A 24,820-nucleotide genomic window follows, 5' to 3' on the forward strand; every position below is an offset into this window, starting at 1 on the left:
TCAGGACTTTCCGTTCTAGCCATTCTGTCGGGATGCCTGCCCCTTCTTTCCATCCCTGCTTCCCCTCCCCACCCCAGCCCGGCCTGGCACCTCTGCGCCTCTCAGCCGCATCACTTAGGACGCCCCGGCAGGTCAAGGAGGAGGCTGAGTGCTGGTCTCGGTCCCAGGCCCGCCCGTAGGAAAGGATTCTGTTTCATCGGCTTGTGTGATTTCCTCCTGCACTTTGTATGCACAGCCTTGTTGGAGAGGTAGGAAGGTAGAAAACGTGCAGATGAACACGTGAAGTCTCAGAGAGGTTAATGTTGCTTTAAAAGCCAGTAGTTAGGGGCGCCTGGGTGGCTCAGTTGGTTGGGCGACTGCCTTCGGCTCAGGTCGTGATCCTGGAGTCCTGGGATCGAGTCCCACATCGGGCTCCCTGCTCAGCGGGGAGTCTGCTTCACCCTCTGACTGTCTCCCTTCTCATGCTCTCTCAAATAAATAAATAAAATCTAAAAAAAAAAAAAAAAAAAAAAAGCCAGTAGTTACATGTTGTGTCGGAACCAGAACCTAGACGTTCCAGCTCATCTTTCTCTTACTCTCTGGAGCCTCCCGGGTCACTTGGCCATCAGCGTCTTTGTTATAATTCCTTTCCCTCTGGCCTGTCTCATTTGCATCCTGCACACCTGCCCTCCGGCAACCTTTCTTCTCTGGCTCCCCCTCCCTGGTCTCCCTGGTCTCCCTCCTTCTGCTTCCTGCAGGCCCTACAAAATCCTGAGGCTCTTATTGCCTCTTTAGGCGAAAATCCAACCTCCTTCCTGGCCATTGAGGTCCCACGTGGTCTAGGCTTGCTTGCGGCTCAAGCTCCCGCCGCCCCTCGCCCGCTGTGCTTTGGCTACTAGCTTTGGCCACCAGTATTGTGCTTCAGCTCTCCAGACTCGCAGTGTCTTCCCCCAGGGTCTCTGCACCTGCTGGTGCTCGCCTGCAATGCTTGTCCTCGTCACCTGCCCACCCTCTGGTCCTTCAGGTCTCAGTGTAAATGGCTCTTGTGAGAGGGCTTTCTGCTCCCACTGTCTCCAGTGGGTCCCCTCTCCAGTGGGTCCCCTCGAGATGTTCTACAGGCCCTGTTACATCTGCCCTGTCACTTATCTCGGTCTGTAACGACACCATCTCTGTCTGATGTCTGTGAGTCAGTCAGAGCAAAAATGTGTTTCATTTATTGACCATCACGATCCCAGTGATTCTAGGTCAGTGCCAAGTACACAGCAGACGCTCCATGAACACTGCATGTGTGTGTGTATGCGTGTGCATGTGTGCATGCACATATGTGCAAAAAGATGTGAGGGCGCTCCAAGCAGGTGGGCCCGTCAGAGAAAGTATGGACTAGAGTCTGCCCCATGGTGACACTTTCTAGTGACCTTAGCAGAGCCTCTGAGTCTTGTCCTGCAGTGGGAAGGCAGTGTGGCATCAGGGAAAGGACATGGGACGTAAGAGTCTGAAAACCGGGGTTGGAGTCCTGGCTCTGCCAGCACTTGGCTGTATGTCTTTGAACGAGTCTGTCTCTGGGCCTCAGTTTTCTGGTTCTGTAAGATGGGACAGATGTTAAAAACCAACAGTAATAGGGGCGCCTGGGTGGCTCAGTTGGTTAAGCGACTGCCTTCGACTCAGGTCATGATCCTGGAGTCCCGGGATCGAGTCCTGCGTCGGGCTCCCTGCTCGGCGGGGAGTCTGCTTCCCCCTCTGACCCTCCTGACCCTCCCCCCTCTCATGTGCTCGCTCTCTCAGTCTCTCTCTCAAATAAATAAATAAAATCTTTAAAAAAAACACAAAAAACCAACAGTAATAATACCCATTCCCAGTGGCTGGAAACGACACTAAAATAGAGTCAGGGAGGGGCGCCTGGGTGGCTCAGTCGTTAAGCGTCTGCCTTCGGCTCAGGTCATGATCCCAGGGTCCTGGGATCGAGCCCCACATCGGGCTCCCTGCTCCGCGGGAGGCCTGCTTCTCCCTCTCCCACTCCCCCTGCTTGTGTTCCCTCTCTCGCTGTGTCTCTCTCTGTCAAATAAATAATAAAATCTTTTTAAAATAAATAAATAAATAAATAAAATAAAATAGGGTCAGGGATGTAAAGCAGTTTGTCCTTCATGGGCTTAGCGGGAGTGAGTTGCGCTCTGGGAATGTGCATGTCTGGGGGGGAGTCGGTCCCCGTTCCATCAGCCTGGAGCGTCTCCCATGTGGGAACCCTAACATACAGACGGTTGGGGCAGCATGGCCGCCCTCTGGGACATCCGCGTTTGTGCCTGTCACATAAAATCTCGGACTCTTCAAGGGCAGGGACCCACGTCTTATCTGGGTTTGTGGCCCGGCAGCATCACACACCGTTCTGGACACACAAATGCTTGTTCTTGGTGGTGACCACCTGCTTGGGAATATCTAGGACAGGGGAGAGGAGAGATTCAGATGGGATGGAGCAACTTGGACGAGGGAGTCATGTCGGGAGAACGGTGGAGGGGTCACACACAGAAGAAACTACTCTTCTCAGACACCTGGTCCATCAGCCACGTGCCCCCCGAACACAGGAGAACCAGGTTAGCCTGTGGTTGAGCCTGACCACCACTGCTCCTGGGAAGCAAGGATTAGCTGTCTGCCCCAGTGCCTGGAGGGGGCCGAATAATGGTCCCCCATAATATCAGGCCCTAATCCCTGAAACCTGTGGATGTTGCCTTATACGGTAAAATCTTTACAGATGTGATTTCATTTAAGATCTTGAGATGGGGAGGTTATCCTGAATTTTTCGGGTCCTAAATGCAATCAAAGTGTCTTTATAAGAGGGGGGCACAGAGAGGTCTGACAGACAGAAGAGGAGGAGGCCATGGGACCACGGAGGCAAGGACTGGAGTGATGAGGCCACAAGCCAAGGAACACTAGCAGCCACCAGAAGCTGGAAGAGGAAAGGACTCATTCTCCCCTAAAACCTCCAGAGGGAGCACAGCTCTGGCAACATCTTGACTTTGGACTGATTTTAAACTTCTGGCTTCCAGAACTATGAGAAAAAAAATTTCTGATGTGTTAAGCTATCAGATTTGGTTGGTCATTTGCTATATCAGCCACATGTAAAACTAGCACAGTTCACTAACTCACCAGACCACTGAGCAAGCACCTACCGTGTGCCGGGCCCGCTTAGCAAGCACCTACCGTGTGCCAGGCACTGTGCTAGCCAAGGCAGTACACAGTGAGTAGGTCAGTCAAGGCCCTGCCTCCTGGGGCCAACAGTATACTTGGGGGCCGGGGGCAGGAGGGACAGAGGATGAACAAGCAAGTAACAGACACCACTCCTTGGCTCTGTGCCAGGCATCATCTTCCATATGCTTCCTGTGTATTCACTAAATCAATCCTCACAGCAGCCGTATGGGGTAGGGTTCTGTTATTCCCATCTTGTAGATATGGAAACTGAGGCACAGAGAGGCTGGTCTGAAGCCACGCAGACCATAAATGGGAGAGCCCGGTGTGTGCGCTCAGAACCTCTGCTCTGAATCATCTTTTGTTAGATGATAAGACCTGTGAGACGGTAGTTGTAACAAGTGAGGTGAAGGTAGTAGACGGGGTGGGAGGGTCGTTGAGGGGGGCAGGGAAGGAAGGGCCTCTGTGGGGAGGGGACGGTTGAGCTGAGGCCTGAACAACGAGGGGAGCCAGTCCAGACATTGGAAGAGAGGAACATGCCAGCCCGGCGTCCTGAGGTGGGGATGAGCTCGGAGGGACCCAGGGACAGGAAGCAGGCGCTGGCTCCGGGGAACGGGGCACGGAGAAGGCTCGGGGCCAGCAGCATCTCAGCATCTCCGTAGGAAGCTGCAGGTGGGTTAAGCCAGGGAGGCGGAGGGGGAGGCTCACCTGCTGGTCTCGCTCGCCCCACCCCAGGCATGTCAGAGCGTGAGCGGCAAGTGATGAAGAAGCTGAAGGAGGTGGTGGACAAGCAACGCGACGAGATCCGTGCCAAGGACAGGGAGCTCGGTCTGAAGAATGAGGATGTGGAGGCTGTAAGTGACGAGCCCTTACCCCATGTCCACCCTCCCGGCCAGCCGATACAACGGGAGACTGGATCCTCCCCGCAGGCGGTTCCCCTTTGCTCCCTTGGGCTCGTGCTGGGGGCTCTGTGGGGCGGGGGTCCTGCCTGAGGCCGCAGCTGTGGGGAGGACCCTCAGCCGGGTCCGCATTGTAACAGCAGGAGGGAACGTGGCACTGCCTGGTGACCTGCTGCTCCCATGCCCTCGGGAGCTGCCGAGGCCCAGCCTGGCTTTGTTCTGACCCTGAGGCTTCCTCCAGCCCACCCTCTTCGTGCCCCTCTATGAGCAGGCCAGCATGGTTCAGGCTGCTCCAGGAACCCATACGGTGTCTCCACCTGAATTAGAAAGATACCCCTTTCTTAAGGCATGTTACTTCCATCTGTTGGGAAATCATCATGATATACTGACAAAACACTTACCTTCCATCTGTCATAAAATTATCATAGTAAATATACAAATTGCCCATCTCTGGCATCAACAGTTGTAAGAATATGAACAAACTTCAAACGAATGAGGATGTCTTCAATATGATGGCACGCCTGTAGAGGATTTGCCCTTGTGTAGTACACAACATGAGCTACTGTATGTGGCAGCCCCATAAATGGCCTTCCTCTTTCTCCAGCTGCAACAACAGCAGACCCGGTTGATGAAGATCAACCATGACCTCCGGCACCGTGTCACAGTGGTGGAGGCCCAGGGGAAGGCCCTGATTGAACAGAAGGTAGAACTAGAGGCAGATCTGCAAACCAAGGAACAGGAGATGGGCAGCCTACGGGCAGAGCTCGGGAAGCTGCGAGAGAGGCTGCAGGGCGAACTCAGCCAGAATGGAGGGGAGGAGCCCGAGGTAAGTGGGAAGCCAGCCACTGAAGCAGATGGGAAGGTAGGTCTGTGAGCTGGCTTGAGGTGGGCAAGGCTGCCTTGCTTTCCCCATTACGCTTGAGGGAAATGGGAGGAACCTGGGAGGAGCTATGGTGTGTAGCTAACTGTGTGGATGCTAGAGCTGGTCTGCTTCAGTTCAGTCTAGCCTGTTACTACCTCCATGACCTTGGATAAGTTATTTAGCCTTTCTGTGGCTCAGTTTCTTCGAGTCTAAAATGGGAATAATAATAGTACTTAGCGCCAGATTATTATGAGAACTAAATGAGTTAGTTCATTTAAAGTGTCAGCTGCCACAATCATCTGGAGGAGTCAGAACTTTTCGAAGGAAGTGACTAAAAGAATGAGAGGAAACAAGTGAATGGAGAGTGAGTTCCAGGCAGGGGGGTGGCACATGCAAAGGCCCTGTGGCAGGAGAAATTGCAATGGAATCGAGAAAGGGTAAGAAGGCGAGGGTGGCTGGTATGCAGGGGGAGGAGGAGGAAGAAGGTCTGAGTGAGGTCAGAGAGATAGGTAGGGGTCAGTCCTGCGGGCCAGGTAGGCCACAGAGTGGAGTTTGGTCTTCTACCTGAGAGCACTGTGCTGAGTACTGTGGAGCTTCAAAGAGCTTACAACCCAGTGTAGGAGACAGACTTGGGCACCTCCAAGTGGCATCACACTTAAGGTGGGAGGGGACTGTCTTAGTGGTAAGAGATTGTCTTCGTCTGGGTTCCCTTGAAGCAGAGCTTGAGAAAAGGAAAATGGGCAGGAGATCAGAGGCGTGAGACAGGGGAGAAGGAAAAGTGAATTTGAGTGTGTGTTATTGGGGCTGCGGTGGGAGCTCAGTCCTGCTGGGACCTCTGAGAAGCACATAGATCATGTCCCAGAACCGTCTTTCTGGAGGAGAAAGGCTTGGAACATAAATTTATCTGCCTGCACCTGCCCCCAGTAGCTGAGGGTAGCCCCCGGGGGTGTTATCTCCCTGATATTCCTGGGTGGAACTTACAGAGCAGATCTCAGGGCATGAGTGGGAAAACATGCAGTGTGTGCTTGAGGCGGGGCCCCATCCGCATGGGTGGGACTACACCACAGCTGTAGCGAAAATCCACATGGGCCCAGGGCTGCGACATGGGGTGGCAGAGGTGTCTCCCCCAAAGATGTGCCCCCCAGGGGGGGGTGCCAGCAACGCAGAAGTAGAACAGTTAATCCTGATGGGGGTGGTGTGCAGTTTCATGGAAGAGCTGTCCCTTCAGCTGGATGTCAGTGTTCACAATGCTAAGATTTTGAGAGGTAGATGAAGATGATGGATATGCTGCTTCAGAAAAGCATAGTGGACTCTTAGGGCAGAGGTCGGGGCTTACTCTTTCTTCCAGCAAATATTTATTGACTGTTTCCAGTTTGCAGGCACTGTGCTAGTTTCCTGGTTACAGGTCGGGGAGGTAAGACAGATGAGCTCACCATCAGGTTGGCCCAAGTGCCAGCACAGTCAGTAGGAATCTTTCAGGCCAGACACTTCTAGGTTCTCTGAAGGACAGGAACCTGGGATACAGTTAGGGAGGTAAGGGAACGAAGTCTTAAAAGGGAGAGGTTAGGGCTAGTTTTTGGCCAAAAATGACAGAAGCCTAAATTAAAATGGGTTTAAGGATTTAAAAAAAGAATTTTTGGTTGTATAGCTAAAAACTTTTGAGTTAAGAATGGCTTCAGGTATAGCTGGTTCCAGGTGCCCAAATGATGCTATCAGATGTCTCAGCTTTGCTTTCCTCTGTGTTGGTGTTCTCAGGTAGGCTATGCCATATCGTGGCCCTTGGTACTCTTATCAGCTTTGCAACCCCAGTGAAAAGAAGTTGCCTCTTTCCCAAATTCCCAGCAAGTCTCAGGAAACCCTCTCCTCAGCCCATCACTGAACCAGTCACGGTGGCCTGAGGTCTAGAATATGCATGGTGTCCATTCCTGAGTCATATGGCTACCCCTCGTGGTGCCCATCCATGCCTCGTGTGCTGAGAGTGGGGCTAGGGGAGTTTCTCCAGAGGACAGCTGCAAGGACTCAGCCCCGAGAAGTACGGAAACAGATGCAGGGCAGGCAGAGACGCAGCTGTTGCCTACAGTGCCCGGAATGCCACACACGCAGCTCTGGGCCATGGGGAATGTGGATCCCTCCACAGGCTTCGGCAGGGGAATAATGGGATCAGCTCTGAGTTTATGGAGGACAGTTTGAACAAGGAGGTTGCTGATGGCAGAACATGGCTGTTGGGAGCCCTTTGCAATAATCCAGGCAAGAAAGTCAAGGGCTGACCCAAATCTATGGCAGTGGGATGCAGGGGATGAGGCAGCTGCCAAAAACAGCCGCTAGGCAGCTTGGCACAGTTACTCCTCTCCTCCCCTGGTGTACCCCTTCCAACCTCTTGTGCCCCATGAGAACTCAGGCCTGTCTGCTCCTGGGCAGTAGGGGCTCGGTTGAAACCCAGGTCCTGAGGACACTACCCCAGCCACAACACTCTACTTAGCAACAAGGACAGGGACATGTCATACCTCCTTGGCCCGCCTGCCTGTCTGTTTCAGTTTCTCTTGCTGGAAAGAGGAGGGCGGGGGGGCACAGAAATGGAGGAGTAAAGTCAGGTAGCAGTTACAATTAACCCACTGAGCTGCTTTGCAGAGTCTGTTCCCAACCTCAGGGCGCCTTTGCTGGGTTTGACTCCCGCCCTCAGAGCTGGGTGGAGTTCAAGGTGCTTGTCACTCAAACAGGGAAGCCGCAGGCCATGGTGGCTTTCCACCTGCAGCTGTGTGACCTGGGGCTCATGCATCATTTTGGTGCTCAGCTTCCTGTCTGATAAGTGAGGGGAATGAGCTTGACTTGGTTCAGTAGATCAAATAGTGTGGCTGGGATCAAGGGCCGTGGGATTGGAGGAGGGCACAATGAATTCTCAGTGGGAAGCGAGGGCAGGGCAGGTGTTCAAGGCATTGAGATGGGTCTTACGGGATGGGTAGGATGTCTGGGGTGGAATGTGGGGGTAGGCCACCCCAGACAGGAGAAAGAACGTGAGCCAGACTGGAGAATGAGCAGGTGCGGCTGGGGTGGTGGGCTAGTCCTGGCACGAGATTGGTAAGAGGAGACGGGAGCTATGGAGGGATCCAGAGCTGGGGAGGAGTCCGTTCTCATCAATGCCTAGATTACTCCAGTTCTCCCCCTTGATTCATGCAGTCCTTTCTGAGCTATGTCACTGTCATTTCACTGTGATCGCCAGTAAACAAAGCTCCTGGTATATTTTTGTAACATAGTTATTGAGATATAATTCAACTATTGAAAGTATACAATGCGACGGGTTTTAGTATATTTACTCTCTCGTACAACCAACACCACTATCTAGAACGTTTCCATCACCGTAAAAAGAAACGCCATACCCACAAGTAGCCACTCCCCATCTCTGCCCCTTGCAGCCCCTGGCCGCCACGAAGCTATTTTCTGTCTCTACGGATTTGCCTGCTGCAGACATTTCAGGGAAACGGAGTCGTGGGACATGTGGTCCTGACCAGCTTCTTCGCTCAGTGTTTTCTCACTCATCCAGCTCCTCATGTTTTCACATGGAAGCTTCCTGCCTTTCACAGGTAGACATAGAAACTCCTAAGAAAATGATTTGGTGGGCTCCCTGTCTAAAGACTTCATATAAAACCAGTAAGAAAACTGACGTTAATAGTTACCTACTTGACGTCTGTGCCTTACAAATTCTGATGTCTTCGTAAGTGTGTGTTTGTTGTTTAAGTGCACGGGGAAAGCAGATGGGGCCTAATGGTTGGCGTGTGAAGCCAGGTTTTCTGGTTGAATGTATGCATGGTGGGCCTAGAAGTTACTGGGGGTGACCAGGGCACAGTCACTCCCCCTTGCTGGGCCAGGGGCTGTTCAGAAGTATGTTCAAGGGGCTGCCGGAGCATTGTGGCCTTGATGTGCCCACGTGGGGGGAGTGGGTCCAAGAGGCCAGGCCTAAGGACGCGGGTCTCTGGTGGAGGATATTGCTTCCATTTTGGCCACTCTGGTCCTGCTGCTTGTCAGCGGGGTCTCCTGGGCCTCCCTGGGGAGTGCCTGGGGCCTCAGGGCATCTCCCTCTGTGCCCAAAGTGCCTCCGGGGACCAGCGGACAATCCTCGATAACCCCAGGCACCTCCGTGGTCCCTCGTGGAGTAAGCCTAGAAGACCCACTGCCGATGGGCCTGATTTCCATATTGGAAAGAGCCTTTTCAGTCTCTCTCCCAGGACAGGCCCATCCAAGGGCGCTGTATTAGTGCCTGCTGGCTTCCAGCAAAGCTGCAACTCCCAGGCAATGGTCCTGGAAGTCGGGGCTTTTTTTGCAAACCTGTCTGGGAATCCCCCAAGCTCTAGGGCATCGGGTTGCTACCCTGATTGAAGAGCCATCCCTCCTCCAGAGAAAAAGACCTCAGGCCTGAGGAAGCCCTTCGATGTCTTGGGTGCTCACAACCCATGGGGGTAAGCAGAAACCGGCTGTGTCCGGAGGAAGTGTGTGAGCCTGAGGTTTGGGTCCACAGCCTGGGCTGCCAGTGCCTATGGGGCCCAGGCATGGAAGGAAAAAGGGGTAGGGGCTGAGCAGGCTGGAAAGAATACATAGAAGGCAATAGCTGCCACGTAGGACCAGCCCAGTGTTACCATGTGGACCTAGTGTGACCCAATCTTCCAGTATTCTTTCCAAAAGGAAGCCCAAGACCCAAACTTTAGTGTGAAATCCCCCAATATAAAACTGTTGGAAACTAATTCCAAAAAGTTCTAGAGGGGCGCCTGGGTGGCTCAGATGGTTAAGCGTCTGCCTTCGCCTCAGGTCATGATCCCAGGGTCCTGGGATCGAGCCCTACATCGGGCTCCCTGCTCAGCGGGAAGCCTGCTTCTCCCTCTGCCTCTGCCTCTCTCTCTCTCTCTCTCTCTGACTCTCATGAATAAATAAATTTTTTAAAAAATTAAAAAAAAAAAGTTCTAGAACACAGTGAAGGCCAAACAAAATGTGTGTGGGGGCCGGGCTGGGCCCAAACTTCCTGGTGAACTCCTACACATTCGTCAAGATCCCATGCACAGAGACCACATCTGCAGTAACGTCTTCCATGATCCTTCCCAGTTAGAGTTTGATGTCCTTGCTCCTCTCTTATCATCTGACCCTGTAAGTTTTCCTCTGTGTGTCTCTTCCTTCCACTCCCACCGGATTCATCTCATCAGCTCAGTGCCCAGCAGGCACAGAGTTGATGCTCGATGAATGTTGAATGTTTATCGAGACATCCAGTGTTTACTGAGACAGCCATGTATTCATTGAATATTCATTACAGGCCTTCAGGGATGCTCTGTGGCTAACCCGGGCGGGGGAAGAGAAGGGATCCAGTGCTAGTGAGTGCTGCTGAATACCAGCTACTTGCTCTGCACGGCCTTGGGTAGAGGACCCCGTCCGGCTATGCGGCTCTGTAGGAGGTGGACGCCGAAGACGAACCCTGAGGACACAGCCCCCCCTGAAGGTGTGGCATCAGCAGGTGCCTCGAGTACCTTCTTGGGACGTTATATCGTCCAACATTTCCTCCCCTACTTCTTGGGTGGGAGCCCCACTCCACTGCCCATCTGTCAGGTGTCCATTTTCTGCTGTAGCCACGTGCCTCCCCTGCTGGGCGACTCTTCTGTCACCTGATCTGCCCTGGTGCGTGGTGTCTCCTTTCAAGTGTCCTTTCCCAGAACAGCCCGTCCTGACTCCCAGGACACAGGCATCTCGGCTCTGCCTTCCTGGGTCCTTCAACGTCCTGGCCTTGTGTCACCATCTGGGTCGGAGTGCCTTTCTCCCTGTGCTGCTGTGGGGGTTTGGGGGGGGGGGGGGTGTCTCTATTTCAATCCCATATTCCCCTGTTCCAGAGCTTCACCACTGTTGTCCTGAACTTGTGTCCACTCCTTCCAGTGGATGATGGGATACTGGCGGTTCAAGGGTGTCAGGAACGCCGGGAGAGTATGGGCCACCTGCGGATCTGGCCAGCTGACCTGGGGGCAGCTTGCCAAAACTTCCTTGCTTTCAAAAAATGGGGGAGGGGCGCCTGGGTGGCTCAGACGGTTAAGCGTCTGCCTTCGGCTCGGGTCATGATCCCGGGGTCCTGGGATCGAGTCCCGCATCGGGCTCCCTGCTAGGCGGGGAGCCTGCTTCTCCCTCTGCCTCTGCCTCTCTCTCTCTCTCTGACTTTCATGAATAAATAAATAAAAAAAAAATGGGGGAAAAAAACACAAGAGTTAGCAAGGATGTGGCGAAGGTGGAACCCTCCTCCGCTGCTGAGTGAAAAGTGGGGCAGCCGCTGTGGAAGACAGTTCGGCCGTTCCTCAAAGAGCCACACACAGAGTCACCATGTGACCCAGCAGCTCCACCCCTAGGTACCCACCCGGAAGAACTGGGAGCAGGTGTTCAGACAAATCCTTGTGCACAGATGTTCGTGGTAGCACTATTCACACCAGCCAAAAGGTGGAAACTGCCCAAATGCCTATCAGTGGATAAAGGATACATAAAACGTGGCATATCCATACATGGGAATAGTATTCAGCCATGAAAAGAAATAAGAGCCCTGACTCCCTACAGCATGGATGAACCTTGAAAACATGTTAACTGAAAGAAGCCAAGCACAAGAGGAAACATACTGTACGATTCCATTTATTCGAAATGTCCAGAAAAGGCAAATCCATAGAGACAGAACGCAGATGGTGGTCACCAGGGGCTGGGGGTGGGAGGGATTAGGGAATGACTGTTAATAGGTATGGAGTTTCCTTTGGGGGAGATGAAAATGTTCCAGAACTAGACAGAGGTGGTGATCGCACAACGTTGTGAATGTACTAAACGCCACTGAATTGTATATTTTAAAATGTCAGTTTTATGTTAAGTGTATATTATTACCACAGTTTGGGTTTTTTTGGGGGAAAAAAAAAAACCTTCTTGCTGTGAGAAAGAGGGAGGACAGGGTTTGGGTCTGGCCTGGGGCAGGTGATTTAGCATGGTAGGATCCATCTGAGTGACCTGCATGGAAGAGAAATGCCCTGCATCTCACACCTGCTATGCTCCTACCTGTCCCCCCCCCCCCCGGCTCCCACTGACCTCCAGAGCACAGATGCCCTTAGCCTTGGGGGAGGAGAGGGCTTGACCAGAAGGCCAGTAACACATGGGAAAACATATGTGACTTAATGCCAGATGAAAAAGGAAGAGAGGGGCGCCTGGGTGGCTCAGTTGGTTAAGCGACTGCCTTCGGCTCAGGTCACGATCCCAGGGTCCTGGGATCGAGTCCTGCATCGGGCTCCCTGCTCAGCGGGGAGTCGGCTTCTCCCTCTGCCCCTCCCCCCTCTCATGTGCTCTTTCTCATTCTCTCTCTCAAATAAATAAATAAAATCTTTAAAAAAAAAAAAAAGAAAAGAAAAAGGCAGAGAAAATTGTGCATGAGCTCTAATTCTAACAACTCTGGCTAAATTAGCAATGGTCTTAGTAAGAATATGAGGCGAGAATGTGGGAAAAGGAAAGCAGATTGATGAGGGTGGCAGCATTTGAGCCATGCTGTTTTCTTCTCCTTGGACTCCCTTTCATGTTATTTGTAAGAAGACCCTGAGTCAGGTGGGGAGGCACCAGGACCCCAGGTCTAGCTAGTGAGAAGGCGAACAATGAACAGGTGGCCGCTGGCTTTCGTCTCCAAAGGGACGCCGACTGCACAAACGTGAGCACAGGCCGCCCGCGAGTTCTTAAAATAGCGCCCCCGGCAAGCTGCAGAGGCCCCGGGAGGGTGGGAAATTTGGGCTCTGGCAGGATGTGGAGTGGGCGCTGCCGGTGGCCGCCAGGAATTCATTAGCAGCATCTCTGCCTCCTCCAGACGGAGCTGGGCGGGGAGGAGTGTGCCTCGGAGGCGGAGAAGGTGGCCATGGATCTCAAGGACCCCAACCGCCCCCGGTTCACGCTGCAGGAGCTGCGGGATGTACTACACGAGAGGAACGAACTCAAGTCCAAAGTGTTTCTGTTGCAGGAGGAGCTGACGTACTACAAGAGGTGAGCGTCCCCGGGAGCCCCCAGGCTGGCTGCTTTCTGGGGTTGTAGGTCTTGGGAAGACAGGGATTGCACCTGTCTCCGTTCCGGGGACCCTGTCGGGCCGGAAGGACTTACACACACGCCTCACAAGCCCTTTCTGAAACTCTTAGGCCCAGGTGCGTTTTATGATTCAGAACTTTGCAGCTGTGAGAAAGGAATAGTCCACAGATGGTGTATAGATAACATCCGCCCCCAGGATGTGGGACAGCTCCCCAACATCAAACACGTTAATATTTTCACAGCAAAAGATGTGAATGTTCGTACTACATGCGATCAATAACCATGATAAGCAGGCTCATGAGAGCTCATTTCACGTTCTGCCACCAAATGAATGACCAAAAAGTGAATTTTCATTTTTAGAGCTTTTTGGATTTTAGAATTGTAGATTAGAGAAGTATTTGTTCATTCAGCCCACGGCCAGTGAACTCCTTGCACTTACTAGAGCTGCCCTGTCTGATATGGTAGGCCACTAGCCCTGCGGCTGTTCACATTTCAGTGAGTCCAGTTCCTCGGGCGTGCTTGCCACATACTTGTTCAGCTTCATACACACTATCCCTCTACTGGTTTCTTAAAACAGTCCACACTTGTTTCTACCTCAGGACCTTTGCATATGCTGGTCCTGCAGCTGGGGAAACGTTCCCCTGGGCTCTTCTCATGGTTGACTCCTGGTCATTCAGGATTCAGGTCAGGGGTCACCTCCTCAGAGAGTTTTCCTTCCCCGTTACCACTCATCCAAAGGAGTGCCCTGTTCCAGTCACTGTCACTTTGCTCGGTTTTACTTTTTTCATGGACCTTCACCATCTTACTTTAATCCTGTTCATTAATGTGCTTGTTCTATTGTCTGTTTCCATAACAGACTATGACAACATGAGACGAGAAAGCATATTTGTCTTGTTCATGGCTAAGTTTCCAAGTTTAGAATGGAGCTTAGCACAGAGTAGGTGCACAACAAATACTTCTTGAATGGAAAGCCAGAAGGACAGATGCACCAGATGTGGCCCCTGATCCAGTAGGGAAAATAAGAGATGCACAGAAGATATAGTACCACGTATTTTTATTGAAAACCCACTGTATGCCTGGCACATAAGAAAGTTTTACTGATACTGTGTGCACTGGCTGTTCAAAGGGAGAGATCACTTCTCAGGGATGGGGTGGAAATCAAGAAGGCTTCATGGAGGGGGTGGCATTTGAACTGGGCTTTCCCTAAAGGATAGGGTACTGTTCAGGTATGGGAGATGTTGAGGGGTGGGTGCCATATTCCAGATGGAAGAAACACAAAGGTATGGAGACAGCATTTGTCAAGGACAGGAGACAGGAAGTAGTTCTGTGTGGCTAGATTCTTCAAAGGAAACTGAAAATTGCCTTTTTGAGATGGGGGTTCCTTTCTTGAAATTCTTCACATTTGACCAACTGGGCCAAAGGGACCACAGGCACCCACATCCACTGCCTCCAGGGTTGACCCCTTCTCTTAGCTGGCCATGCCCATTGCTAAGAGGCCAGACCCCCCAGGCAAAGAGACTGTTGGGGTACAGGCCACTTCTGCCATCTTCCTAGGTCCCCCTATTCCCAGTATAAGCCCTCCCAGACCATTAGACAAATACCCTTCTGGAATATTCCAGCTCTCACAGAATTTTTGACTCTCTTATCTCACGCCTCTCAACTCTCTCCAGTGAAGAAATAGAAGAGGAAAATCGAATACCCCAACCTCCACCGGTCGTCCACCCGAGAATGTCCCCCCAGCCGGAGTCTGGGATCAAGCGACTGTAAGTGACCTGCTTCTAGAGTGTAGGGCTGCTCGCGCACAGCCCACCTGGTGGTGCACACAGCCTCTCGCTTCTGGGCACCTGCTCCGGGGCCAGGCTTGTCACTAACCACCTCCTGCTGAGACAGGCTTAACCCCGGAGCACGTGGGGCCTGGCCCTCGACTTGGAGCTCATCTCTGCACCTGAATGCTGAGTTCCTCCAGGGGGGTTCCCAGGCAGAGAGGTTTGGGTAAGGCTGAGAGGATGGAAAGGGGGTGGGGCCTGTGGCTGAGGTTCAGGGCTTGAGTGTGTCAGGTGGGGTGTGTCTCTGGGCAGCAAATGAGGCTGGCGGGGGAGATTCATGCATCCGAAGGGCCTGCAACCCCAGCTTGCAAAGGCCTGGAATGGCCCCTGGTCACCCCATCTGTGCATTTCTGTGACGACTCCCCCACCCTCCCGTAAGAAAGTATTTATTCCTACATAAGCCATGCAGAGTCAGGCCATGTTTGCTATGGGGAACACACAAGAACGAAAGAACTCAACCTTGCGTTCAACCAGACTTAAAGCTACTTGAGCGGTTCTCAAAGACCCCTTTGAGATTCAGAGAGTTTGTAGACCCTCTCCTTGGGGGAGGAGAGAAACCACACATACAGCTGTGCATACAGTTTCAGGTTTGTTGAGCCTTGCAGCCCTTCAGATAAAGGGTGAAAAGCTCTGGTCTGGTTGGCTATGGTCTGCCAGGTACCGTTCCTGCAGAGAGAGGAGCTCATCGAGTCCCCACCATACCCCTGTGAGGTAGAGGCACTGTCATTCCCATGTTATAGCTAAGGAAACTGAGGCAGCTGCCTAAGGACATTCAGCTATTAAGAGGCAGAGCCAGGGTTCAAACCTAGGCAGCCTGGCCCCAGAGCCCACATTTCAGACTATCTGCCGGGTACGCACACTCACACCATTGTCTTGTAGCCTGTTATCTCCCCCAAGAGGGTCTTCTGGCTCCTGGCCTTCCATCTGTACCCACGACTTATTACAGAAGAGGCCTCCTCTCTTTCTCCCAAACTCTGGCAGAAGCCTTGTGAAAGCAGGCGGCGTGGGTTGGAAAGCCACCGGGAGCATGTGGGGAGAGCAATTGGGGTGTTACTTGGGTGCTTCAACCTTTAAAAACCAGTTACATTGGGAAATTCTTGGCTAGCTCTGACCCCGTGAAGTGACTTGATGCTCAGCGATGGTGGACGGGAAGGGCAATACAGAATGTGTGCAGCCCTGTGACTGCCCGAGCCTCTCCTCTTGGGAGGGGGTGGCGGTCCTGTAGAGTGTGCACGGGAGCACATGGCCCCTTCCCCAGCCTTTCTTGCCAGCTTCACATTGCTTATTTGCTTGGCCCTGCATCTCTGCGTGGGGTCCCCAGTTCTGGTTAGAGGTCGGCACTTTATTAGGAGTGAAGCTTGGAACCAGAAAAGCTTCCTCTGAATCCTAACACCATTTGGCTACATATTAGTAATCTAACATTGGCAACTGAAAATCAGCTCAGAGTAACTTAAGAAAACTGTTGGCTAAAAAAAAAAAAAGAAAAGAAAACTGTTGGCTAAGGAACCCAGAATTCCCAGGCCAGGCTGGCTTCAGGCTCAGCTGGATCCAGGCCTTGTCATCAGGGCTCTGCTTCATTTCCTCCACCTCTGGCTTGGTTTTCCTTATGTGGGCTGTATTCTTGGACACGCTGTCCCTCAGGGTGGCAACATGGCAGACATCAGCTCAGGCTTCTACTTTCTTTGGTCTGAAACTCCAGTGGGAAGAGAATTTTCCACAGCAGTCATGGAATCGAGTCTCATTGGCTCAGACCGGGTCACATGGCCTCTATGCCAACCACAGAGCAGTGCATCCATCGGCCAGGTCAGGGTCTCCTCCTCATGCCTGGGGCTGGGATAGCTCTAACTCGGTCTGGTTCAGATGGACTGAAATTAGGGGAAGGATGGGCCCCATGCAGATCAGAGGGCTAGGCAGACAGAAGGTATGGGTGTCCACTGTAGCCTAATCATGGGGGAGGGGGAAGCCCTTCGGTCTCAATGTATGATGTACTCGGTACCCAGGGAAACTCGCCTTTGGGTAGGGTTTCTCATCCAGTGCTAAGAAATGGGATTGACTTTGCTTAAACTCTGAGCCACCTGCTGGCCCCACGCACAGGTAAGGATGAGCATAATCAATTTTGTGTTTCAACAGCTATCACTTTGGGTGAAAAGCTGGGGGAGCGGAGAAAAAGTTCATGGGCCCTCATAGTCCGCCCCTGGGCTGAGGAGGGGCAGGACCAAGAGACCATCCCTGTGCTTCCTTGAGCTGTTCATTGGCAGGTCTTTAAAAATCAGGCCTTTTTAGCATCTCCACGTGTGCCGCATGCAGGACGCCTCCAGCACTGTAATTCTAAGACATCCGCATTTCTAAGCCTGCCTTCCAAAGCCGGGCTGTACTGATTTTGTAGTTTTCTGCTCCGGCCCCCTTTCCTCACAGAAAGGCAATTAAGAGTTGGCTTTTGCAAATCCCCAACTGGGTAAAATCCAGAGGAAAGTAATCAGAATTAGCTAGCAATCTTCTTCTTCCCACTGGTTCTTCTACCCACACCTTAAGGAGCTTGTGGTGTCAAATCCTCTTTTCCAGATTGTTCCACAAAGGATGCTCGGCCCTTCTCCCATTTAGTGTGGCCTCTTTCTGCTCAGCAAGACCTAGGGCTCTGAGCCTGGCAGTAGGAACAGCTGGAACTGGAGAGCCAGAGAGAGAGAAACAGAGAGGGAGAGAGATCAGAAAACCCCGTCCAGAGGGTGCAGGTGGCCAGTCCCGTGGCCACCCCGGCCTTCTAGCAGATGACTGGATGATCAGGCTGGCACAAAAGGCTTTTGACCAGCCCAGGCAGGACACTGGTGCCTTTGTCCAGCTCGGCTGCTGACTGGGAGCTGCAGCAGTGCGAACCCAGAGCCCAGAGCCAGGGGCAGGGACCTATCTTCCGTGGGGGCTGGGGCAGGGAATGGCGGTTCTCAAGACGGTTGTTCCATGCCTACCTCCCTTTCCATCCCTCCCACCTCTGGCACTCCTTAGGGTCCATTTGTCCCTTCGCCCTTGCTTTTGAGGCATATTAGTCACATGGCCTTTCCAATACAGGTCATGGCTGCTTTCCAGCTCAGCTTCACGCCCTTGCCTGGTTTCCTCCATCCACCGGCAAGTGAGCAATAACTCCCACTGAGGTTTGAAGGGGCTTTATTCATCGGCTCACACCACCTGAAGTAAGGTATTGTCCACCCTGTCAGAAACTCAGAGCTGGGATGATTAGCCCCATTTCTCAGATGCGTCACGGGCCCGGAGAAGCCCATTGACTTCCTTTAGAGCAGACCACTGGGAAGGGTCAAAGTTGGGATTTGAACCCATGCCTTCTGCCTCCCGCCCCCCCCCCCCCGCCCATTTCCTCACCCTGTGCCAAGTCACTAGCTGCGGGCGGACTGCCCAGTTCCCTTATCTCTCAATTGCACCGCAAGCCAGGGACGTCAGCGTCTACGTTTCTGGGCTGAACTGGTGAAGGGAACCAGAAACCCCTGCTTCTGGTCAAAACAGAAGACGGTCCAAGAATAGCTTGTGACTGAGCAGCTGCTGGCCGGAGAGTCCAGGTTGGCACCGCCTGGGAAGGTCACGAGGGAGCACGGAGTGGCTCCAGTGTTGTCCCCGGTGGCCACCAGGCACCAGCGCCCCCCTTTGTGTGGTCTGCATCTCTTGGTCCCTACAGACTCACACACTTTCTGCGGAGCCGGGGCGGAGGGCTGAGCCGGGGTGGGGTGGGGGAGCAGGCAGTGGGGACACGGGGACAGCCACGGAAGCGATGGAGCAGAATAGCTGGTCACACATGCCGGCAAGGGTGGCCTTCGGAGTAGGCGGCCCCGAAGCATCAGGCAGTCATGGCAACAGTGCATTCTGTCCCTGTCCTCCTACCCACCGCCCTCCTCGCTTCAGCCCAGAAATAGCTTCTTCACAGCCCCGCCCGTTGCACCGCCTGAAACGCCACTGTTGCAACTTCATTTGGATTGAGTCTTCTAGAAATGGTCAGTGGGGAGGAAGTCAGTAAAGCCAGCTACACCATGTCCAGGACATAAACGTTCGACCGAAACAAGCCAGCCTTTTTTCAAGGAAGGGGCTGTCCTTCTAGAGGAGGTGGTTCCTGCAGGGAGGCACCTGGAATAGGAAGGAAGGGGGCCGTGCGTCCAGCGACACATATGGCTAGTCAGCCAGAACCCTCCAGGCGTCCCAAGGCCCCTGGGCACTGGTCTGACCCCTGGTGGGACCCCAAGTGAAGGCAGGCAAACATGTCACCCTGGGTCTGGGGCCACCCTGCACGATGACTGTGTCTTTGGGGGTTCCTGCTAGGCCGAGAGGGGCTCTGGTAGAGGCCGGTGCAAAACCGTGTGGCTGGAGCCCCTGAGAGCCTGTCCTCGGGGGATGGGGCCCATTTGTCTGACAAAAGGTATCCGCTTTTCTCATCACCACGAGAAGATACCCATGTGGGTTCTGCCAAGATGCCAACTCCCAGCTACTCCATGAAGTGTATCGGAGGTAAATCCAAACACAGATAATCCCCAGCCTCATCTGAAACAGTCCTTCCTCTCTCTTCCCAGCCAGCATCTTAAAAAAAAAAGAAATCGTAGTTCAAAATCAGCTCTGGTGGCTTGACTGGAGTCTTCTTCATTCTCCTTGCCAAGACAAGAGACTGATGAGTATTCACTGTCAGCTCTGACTTACGCAGGCTCTCTGCCTCAGTTCTCCTGCCCGGACTACCCGGGCCACCTCATCTTCTCCCTTGGATGCCCCCTGGCTGCCTTCTTTGGGGCGTGGAGCCTGCAGTGTGTGGCAGTCGGGGGAGACGACCCGAGGGTGTCGCCACTAACCCACGGCAGGTTTGACTCCTTCCTTCCCAACCCCAGGCCTGCTTTTCAGCCCCGAGGGCCTCCGCAGTCAAGTATCACAAGCAGGCAGCCTTCCACAGCCCAAACGCTTTGTCTCAGGCCTCTGGAGGCGAGGAGCCTCAGACCCAGGTGTCGGCAGGGGCTGTGAGAGAGAACGTTTCGTGCCTCTTTAGCTTCAGTGGTTTGCTGGCGATCTTTTTGCTGCGGATCTTTGCGGATCCGCAGAAGCATCGCCTGGACCCTGGCCTTCATCTTCACCTTGCGGTCCTCCTGTGGGAGCATCTGTGTCCAGATTTCCCCCTTTTAAAAAGACCCACTCTTCTCCAGGATAACTTTATCTTAACGTGTTACCTCTACAAGGATGCTTTCTCCGAAGAGTCGCTTTCTGAGCTGCTGGGGGTTAGGACTTGACCGTGAGTTCTGGGAGGGGGACACAGTTCCACCCATGACATCTGCCGTAAGCAAACCCTTCAGCTGGCCTGTGTGTGTAGTGTGTTTATTTTTCATGCCTCCCTGTTTTTATCTTCTCTGTGTCTATCTGTACTTCTCTAACCAGGATCTTTACAGCCATAATGCCCATGGTAGCAGCTGGACTGATAATAGATGACCCCACACTGCAGCCCGTCCGAAGACTTGTTCCCCTTGTAGGCACTGGGTTTTTGTGGGTCCGTTTTGAGCTGTGCCCCCGGAATGTGTGCTTCGGCTCTGCTGAGGCTGGCCCGCCTTCCTTGGCCACTTTAGCTGCATGGCCATCACCTGCGTGTTCCCGTTGGAAGTGGTGTCGAGTGTGATTTCAAACGTGCCCTCGTGAGTCTTGACATGCACGAGTGAAGCCATGGCATTCTCGGCTCTGTCACCGATAATTCTTTTTGTCTTTTTTCTGTTTCCATTCTAAAAACCACCTTGTCCATGATCCAGTAAAGAAGGTCCTTTAAGTGACGGGTCAGTAATCAGTGCCCACGGTGACCCCCACCCCCGAGTGACACTAACGCTGTGTCTTCGACCTTCATGCCCCAGCTTTCTAAACTGCTTTGTTTTGCCAAGCCATCGCCAGAAAGCCATTTGGTCGTCTTTTTAAAAAGGAAGAGCAGAGGAGGGGACCAATGCTTTGTTTCTCTCTGTGTCCCCTTGGACAGGGAGTGGCACATGGCTTTCCTGTGTGAGTCAGGTAGAGGTGAAATGTAACAGTGATGTGTTGCTGCTGTATTTTTGGCCAGCTAATTGCCCTCATTACACCATGGAAAGAGCTCACAAATAACCCAGTGTGAACATTGCGCCTTCATTTGTCAGTGCACATATCTGTTGTAGAGAAAAGAAACTTTAGCCGGAATTTCTCCACATACACTCGGCTTGCCCCAGCTTTCGATGAAAGACCACTTTATTCCTGGTAGGAGGTGATCGTAGGGGCCAGTGACCACAGAATAGTAAAATCATTTGCACCCAGATGTGATTACAACTGAACTCCATAGGCCACAGCACTTAAAAAAAAAAAAAAAAAAAAAAGGCTACTGGGTGAACAGACAGAACTAAAAATAGTTGATCTGAAGCTTCAGTTTCTCAGCAGTGCATTCCTATTCCTTCCTGCCCCCCTGAGAAACATAACATAGCTATTATCTCTCTTACCAAGTTCAGAAACCAAAATTCAAAAGTAGCAGAACTCGGTGAGAGTAGAATGAATCTCATTAGAAAGTAGGAGTATCAAAGGACAGTGGGCAATTCTGGAAAGGTTTTTGGGGGAAATTCAAGGTGGGCCACGTCAGGTTTACTGGCCAAGGTCTTGGTCTTTGTGGAGGTGGGGCCAAAGCAGACCTTGTTTCAACTGGGCCAGTTTTGGGGTGCCTGGGTGGCTCAGTCAGTTAAGCGTCTAACTCTTGATTTCGGCTCAGGTCATGATCTCAGGGTCTTGAGAGATTCTCTCCCTCTCCCTCTGCTCCTCCACCCTTGCACATGCTCTCTCTCTCTTAAAAAAAAAAAGTCACATGCTCTATGGACTGAGCCAGCCAGGCACCCCTAAACTGGCCCATTTATTTTTTGAGAGAGAGAGAGAGAGAGAGGGAGAGGGAGTCCGAGCATGTGACTCTTAATCTCAGGCTTGTGAGTTCAAGCCCCACATTGGGTGTGGAGCCTACTTAAAGTAAAATTAAAAAAAAAAAATTTTTTTTTAATGGGCCAGTTTATAAGCTTGCCTGTGATTTCTTCATCTTTTATTTTATTATGTATGTTAAACACCATACATTACATCATTAGTTTTTGATGCAGTGTTCCATGATTCATTGTTTGCGTATATCACCCAGTGCTCCATTCAATACCTGCCCTCTTTAATACCCATCACCGGGCTAACCCATCCCGCCACCCCCCTCCCCTCTAGAACCCTCAGTTTGTGATTTCTTCCTTCATCTCTGAGGCTTCAGATGGTTCACTTTGATCAATGATCAGTTGTCGCAGCTGTTTTTGGTTTTGGTTTTGTTTTTTTAATTTTTTTTTTTAGAAAGAGAGTGTGGGGGCGGGCGGGCAGAAGGAGAGGGAGAGACAGAATCTTAAGCAGGCTCTATGCCCAGCAGAGCCCGACACAGGGCGCGATCTCATGATCCTGACATCATGACCTGAGCCACTCAGGTGCCCCAGTAATCACAGCTGTTTTAAAAAGCCCTCTTTGTCTACATTAGCTGCTGCCATGTAGCAAGTTACAGTGCTAACTTTTTTTTTTTTTTTAAAGATTTTATTTATTTATTTGACAGAGAGGGACACACAGCGAGAGAGGGAACACAAGCGGGGGGGTGGGAGAGGGAGAAGCAGGCTTCCCGTGGAGCAGGGAGCCCTATGCGGGGCTCGATCCCAGGACCCTGAGATCATGACCTGAGCCGAAGGCAGATGCTTAACCAACTGAGCCACCCAGGCGCCCCTACAGTGCTAACTTCTAAAGGCTTTCGCCCGTAATTCAGTTTTTGACACTGTAAATTGGTGTTTTCCCCAATTTCATTCGCATACAATATTCACAGTGTTTATCCAATGACAGAACCATGTGTACTATTACTTATTTTTCAGTTGTCTCATTTTTCTAAAATACCTACTTTCGGCTCCTCTCTAGCAGTCATATCCACAAAATCTGGGCTTTGATGTGCTGCATATGTACTTTCCTGATTCACGTTACATAACAAATTAAAAACATTCATTTCTTTATGTCAGAATCATCTTAAACTCTATGTGGCTTTCAGTTATTACCTTCTCTGCATCATTAGGGTAAGGAAACTCCAGATGTATGTTTCTAGTCATTTTTTATTTCCACTGGTAATGGGAAGAGACCGTCAGCAGTGCCTAAGAGAGGAGATGCATCACACATCACCTATGTGCATGCCCCGTTCACACTGTGTCACCTCCCAGGTTCAGTGACAGTGACATGCAGAATCCCCTGCTGCTTTCTCAAATAACTCTGACCCGCGCCCCCACTTTTTCTTTCACACCTTGAATTGATGTGCTTCCTTCCACATTTGCTACTGTATGTCCTGGCATGGCAGAAACTCTCTACAGTGCACAGCAAAGGACCGGCTCTCATTTCTTTCTTTCTCTTCCAAAAAGGTTTAGCTTCTTCTCCCGAGACAAGAAGCGTCTGGCCAACACGCAGAGGAACGTGCACATCCAGGAGTCCTTTGGCCAGTGGGCCAACTCCCACCGTGATGACGGTTACACGGAGCAAGGACAGGAAGCCCTGCAGCACCTGTGACCACAGCCCCCCTCTGCCCTCGGACCAGAACTGTCCCCCGCCAGCACCTGCAGCGGAACCTGGCAGCCCCAGGTGTCACGACCTTGCACACCTCTGGGTTCAGATGCACCCTCAGAACTGATCCCTCAAAACAGACTGTCTGCTTTGAGGAAAGCACACCGAAAAACTGATGCCAAACTCTAAAGACATGTTTATTTATACCCAGGGCTATCACCGTTTATAATAGATGACTGATCCCTTAGGATATATATTTAATAATACCATGAGCAGAGGCCAGACTTTTGCATTAACTTCAGTAACACAAGCTTCTTTAAGCCAAATACATCACATGCCACTATAATTGCTGTTTGACTTGCTTTGTATGAAATTCTGTGTGTAGAGGTTTTATTAACACATTTGTCATACTTAAGTGGGAGGCAGGGAAGTGGTAGATTTTCAGTAGATCATACATGAAATTGTCATGGTGGTAGCATAATATATAAGATGCATCCGTTAGATAAGCGGGGCCTCCGAAGTCACCAGACAAGCTGGCCCCGATTAGATGCGAAGCAACAGAAAATATGGACGACAGTCCAGCGCAGAAACTGGAGATGACTTGCAAGAGCCGGTGGTTCTATTTTGCATCTTGTTACTGATACTGCCTGGAGCATGTAGCGAGCGAGTGCCTTGGAATCAGCTGTGAGTTCTGCAGTACGAACCAGAGTTGCTAAGGATAAGACATTGCAACCTTTCCCATTTGTAATTTTTTCCCCTTGGCTTCTTTCTTCCTTTTAGCCTTCCATATATCAAACACTTAGTCCCCTATTAAGACAAGTGTACCAGAGCGGATTTGGAATGGGGTGGGGGAGCCTAGGGGATGCAGGACTGGGGAGGAGGCCGGGAGGCTCGCCAGTGCAAGGGCAGTGGGTGAAGAGATTGCTTGGGGACCGCATGTCGGGCTGACTCATGGGGCTGTGGTGGCAGACAGAGGGCCAGAAGCCTGCATCTGGTGAGCTGGGGTTTTGCCGAAACAGCACCGTCTCTCTACCCACAGAGAACCCAGGGCACAGGCTGGGTGCTGACAGATTGAGAGAGGTAGCATTTGCTAACAACACTCAAGTACGTCTGACGGGTCCACTATCTACACATTGCTAAGAAACCATCAGGTTGGTTTAGAGTCGACGGGGACTCTGTTTCCAGACTGCTGAAAGTAACGACCAGACAGGATAATGTTGCTTTTGCACAGTGGTTCTCAAACCTGACTGCCCACAAGAATTATCAGTTGATTCTGAGAGTATAAAAGCAGGTGTATGAAGGAACCCCCCTCCCCCTGGCCAACTTTAGCTGCCCTTTCCCCAGGAGTAACCAGTGTTGCCAGTTTCTTGAGTGTCTTTTTTGAAAGAGCTTATAAATATACATGCAGTTATGTAACAAAATGTATTTTTTCCTTTTTTTTTAAACATAAATGGCAGCATACTATA

General features: G+C 51.8%; 1 protein-coding gene across 8 annotated transcripts in view; it reads left to right on the forward strand.

Moving 5' to 3' along the window:
* The window catches only part of RILPL1 (Rab interacting lysosomal protein like 1), a 43,352-nt gene extending 18,532 nt beyond the window's left edge, over nucleotides 1-24,820 (forward strand). Inside the window, exons 3-9 of one of the 8 annotated variants that reach the window (XM_054510557.2) lie at nucleotides 3,892-4,010; nucleotides 4,660-4,881; nucleotides 8,328-8,495; nucleotides 12,755-12,927; nucleotides 14,637-14,729; nucleotides 20,196-20,283; nucleotides 23,216-24,820. In XM_054510557.2, coding sequence (XP_054366532.1) covers nucleotides 3,892-4,010; nucleotides 4,660-4,881; nucleotides 8,328-8,495; nucleotides 12,755-12,927; nucleotides 14,637-14,729; nucleotides 20,196-20,283; nucleotides 23,216-23,221 — 869 coding nt within the window. In that variant the 3' untranslated portion in view covers nucleotides 23,222-24,820. Of the gene's footprint in view, nucleotides 1-3,891; nucleotides 4,011-4,659; nucleotides 4,882-8,327; nucleotides 8,496-10,210; nucleotides 10,394-12,754; nucleotides 12,928-14,636; nucleotides 14,730-20,195; nucleotides 20,284-20,557; nucleotides 20,582-23,215 lie in introns of those variants that run through there. The other 7 variants (XM_054510555.2, XM_054510558.2, XM_054510556.2 and 4 more) reach the window with 7 other exon arrangements.

The sequence above is a fragment of the Mirounga angustirostris genome, unplaced genomic scaffold (assembly GCF_029215605.1).
Source record: "Mirounga angustirostris isolate CCGP_5_RB_7025 unplaced genomic scaffold, mMirAng1.0.hap1 SCAF_14, whole genome shotgun sequence".
NCBI classification, from domain to species: Eukaryota; Metazoa; Chordata; class Mammalia; order Carnivora; family Phocidae; genus Mirounga; species Mirounga angustirostris.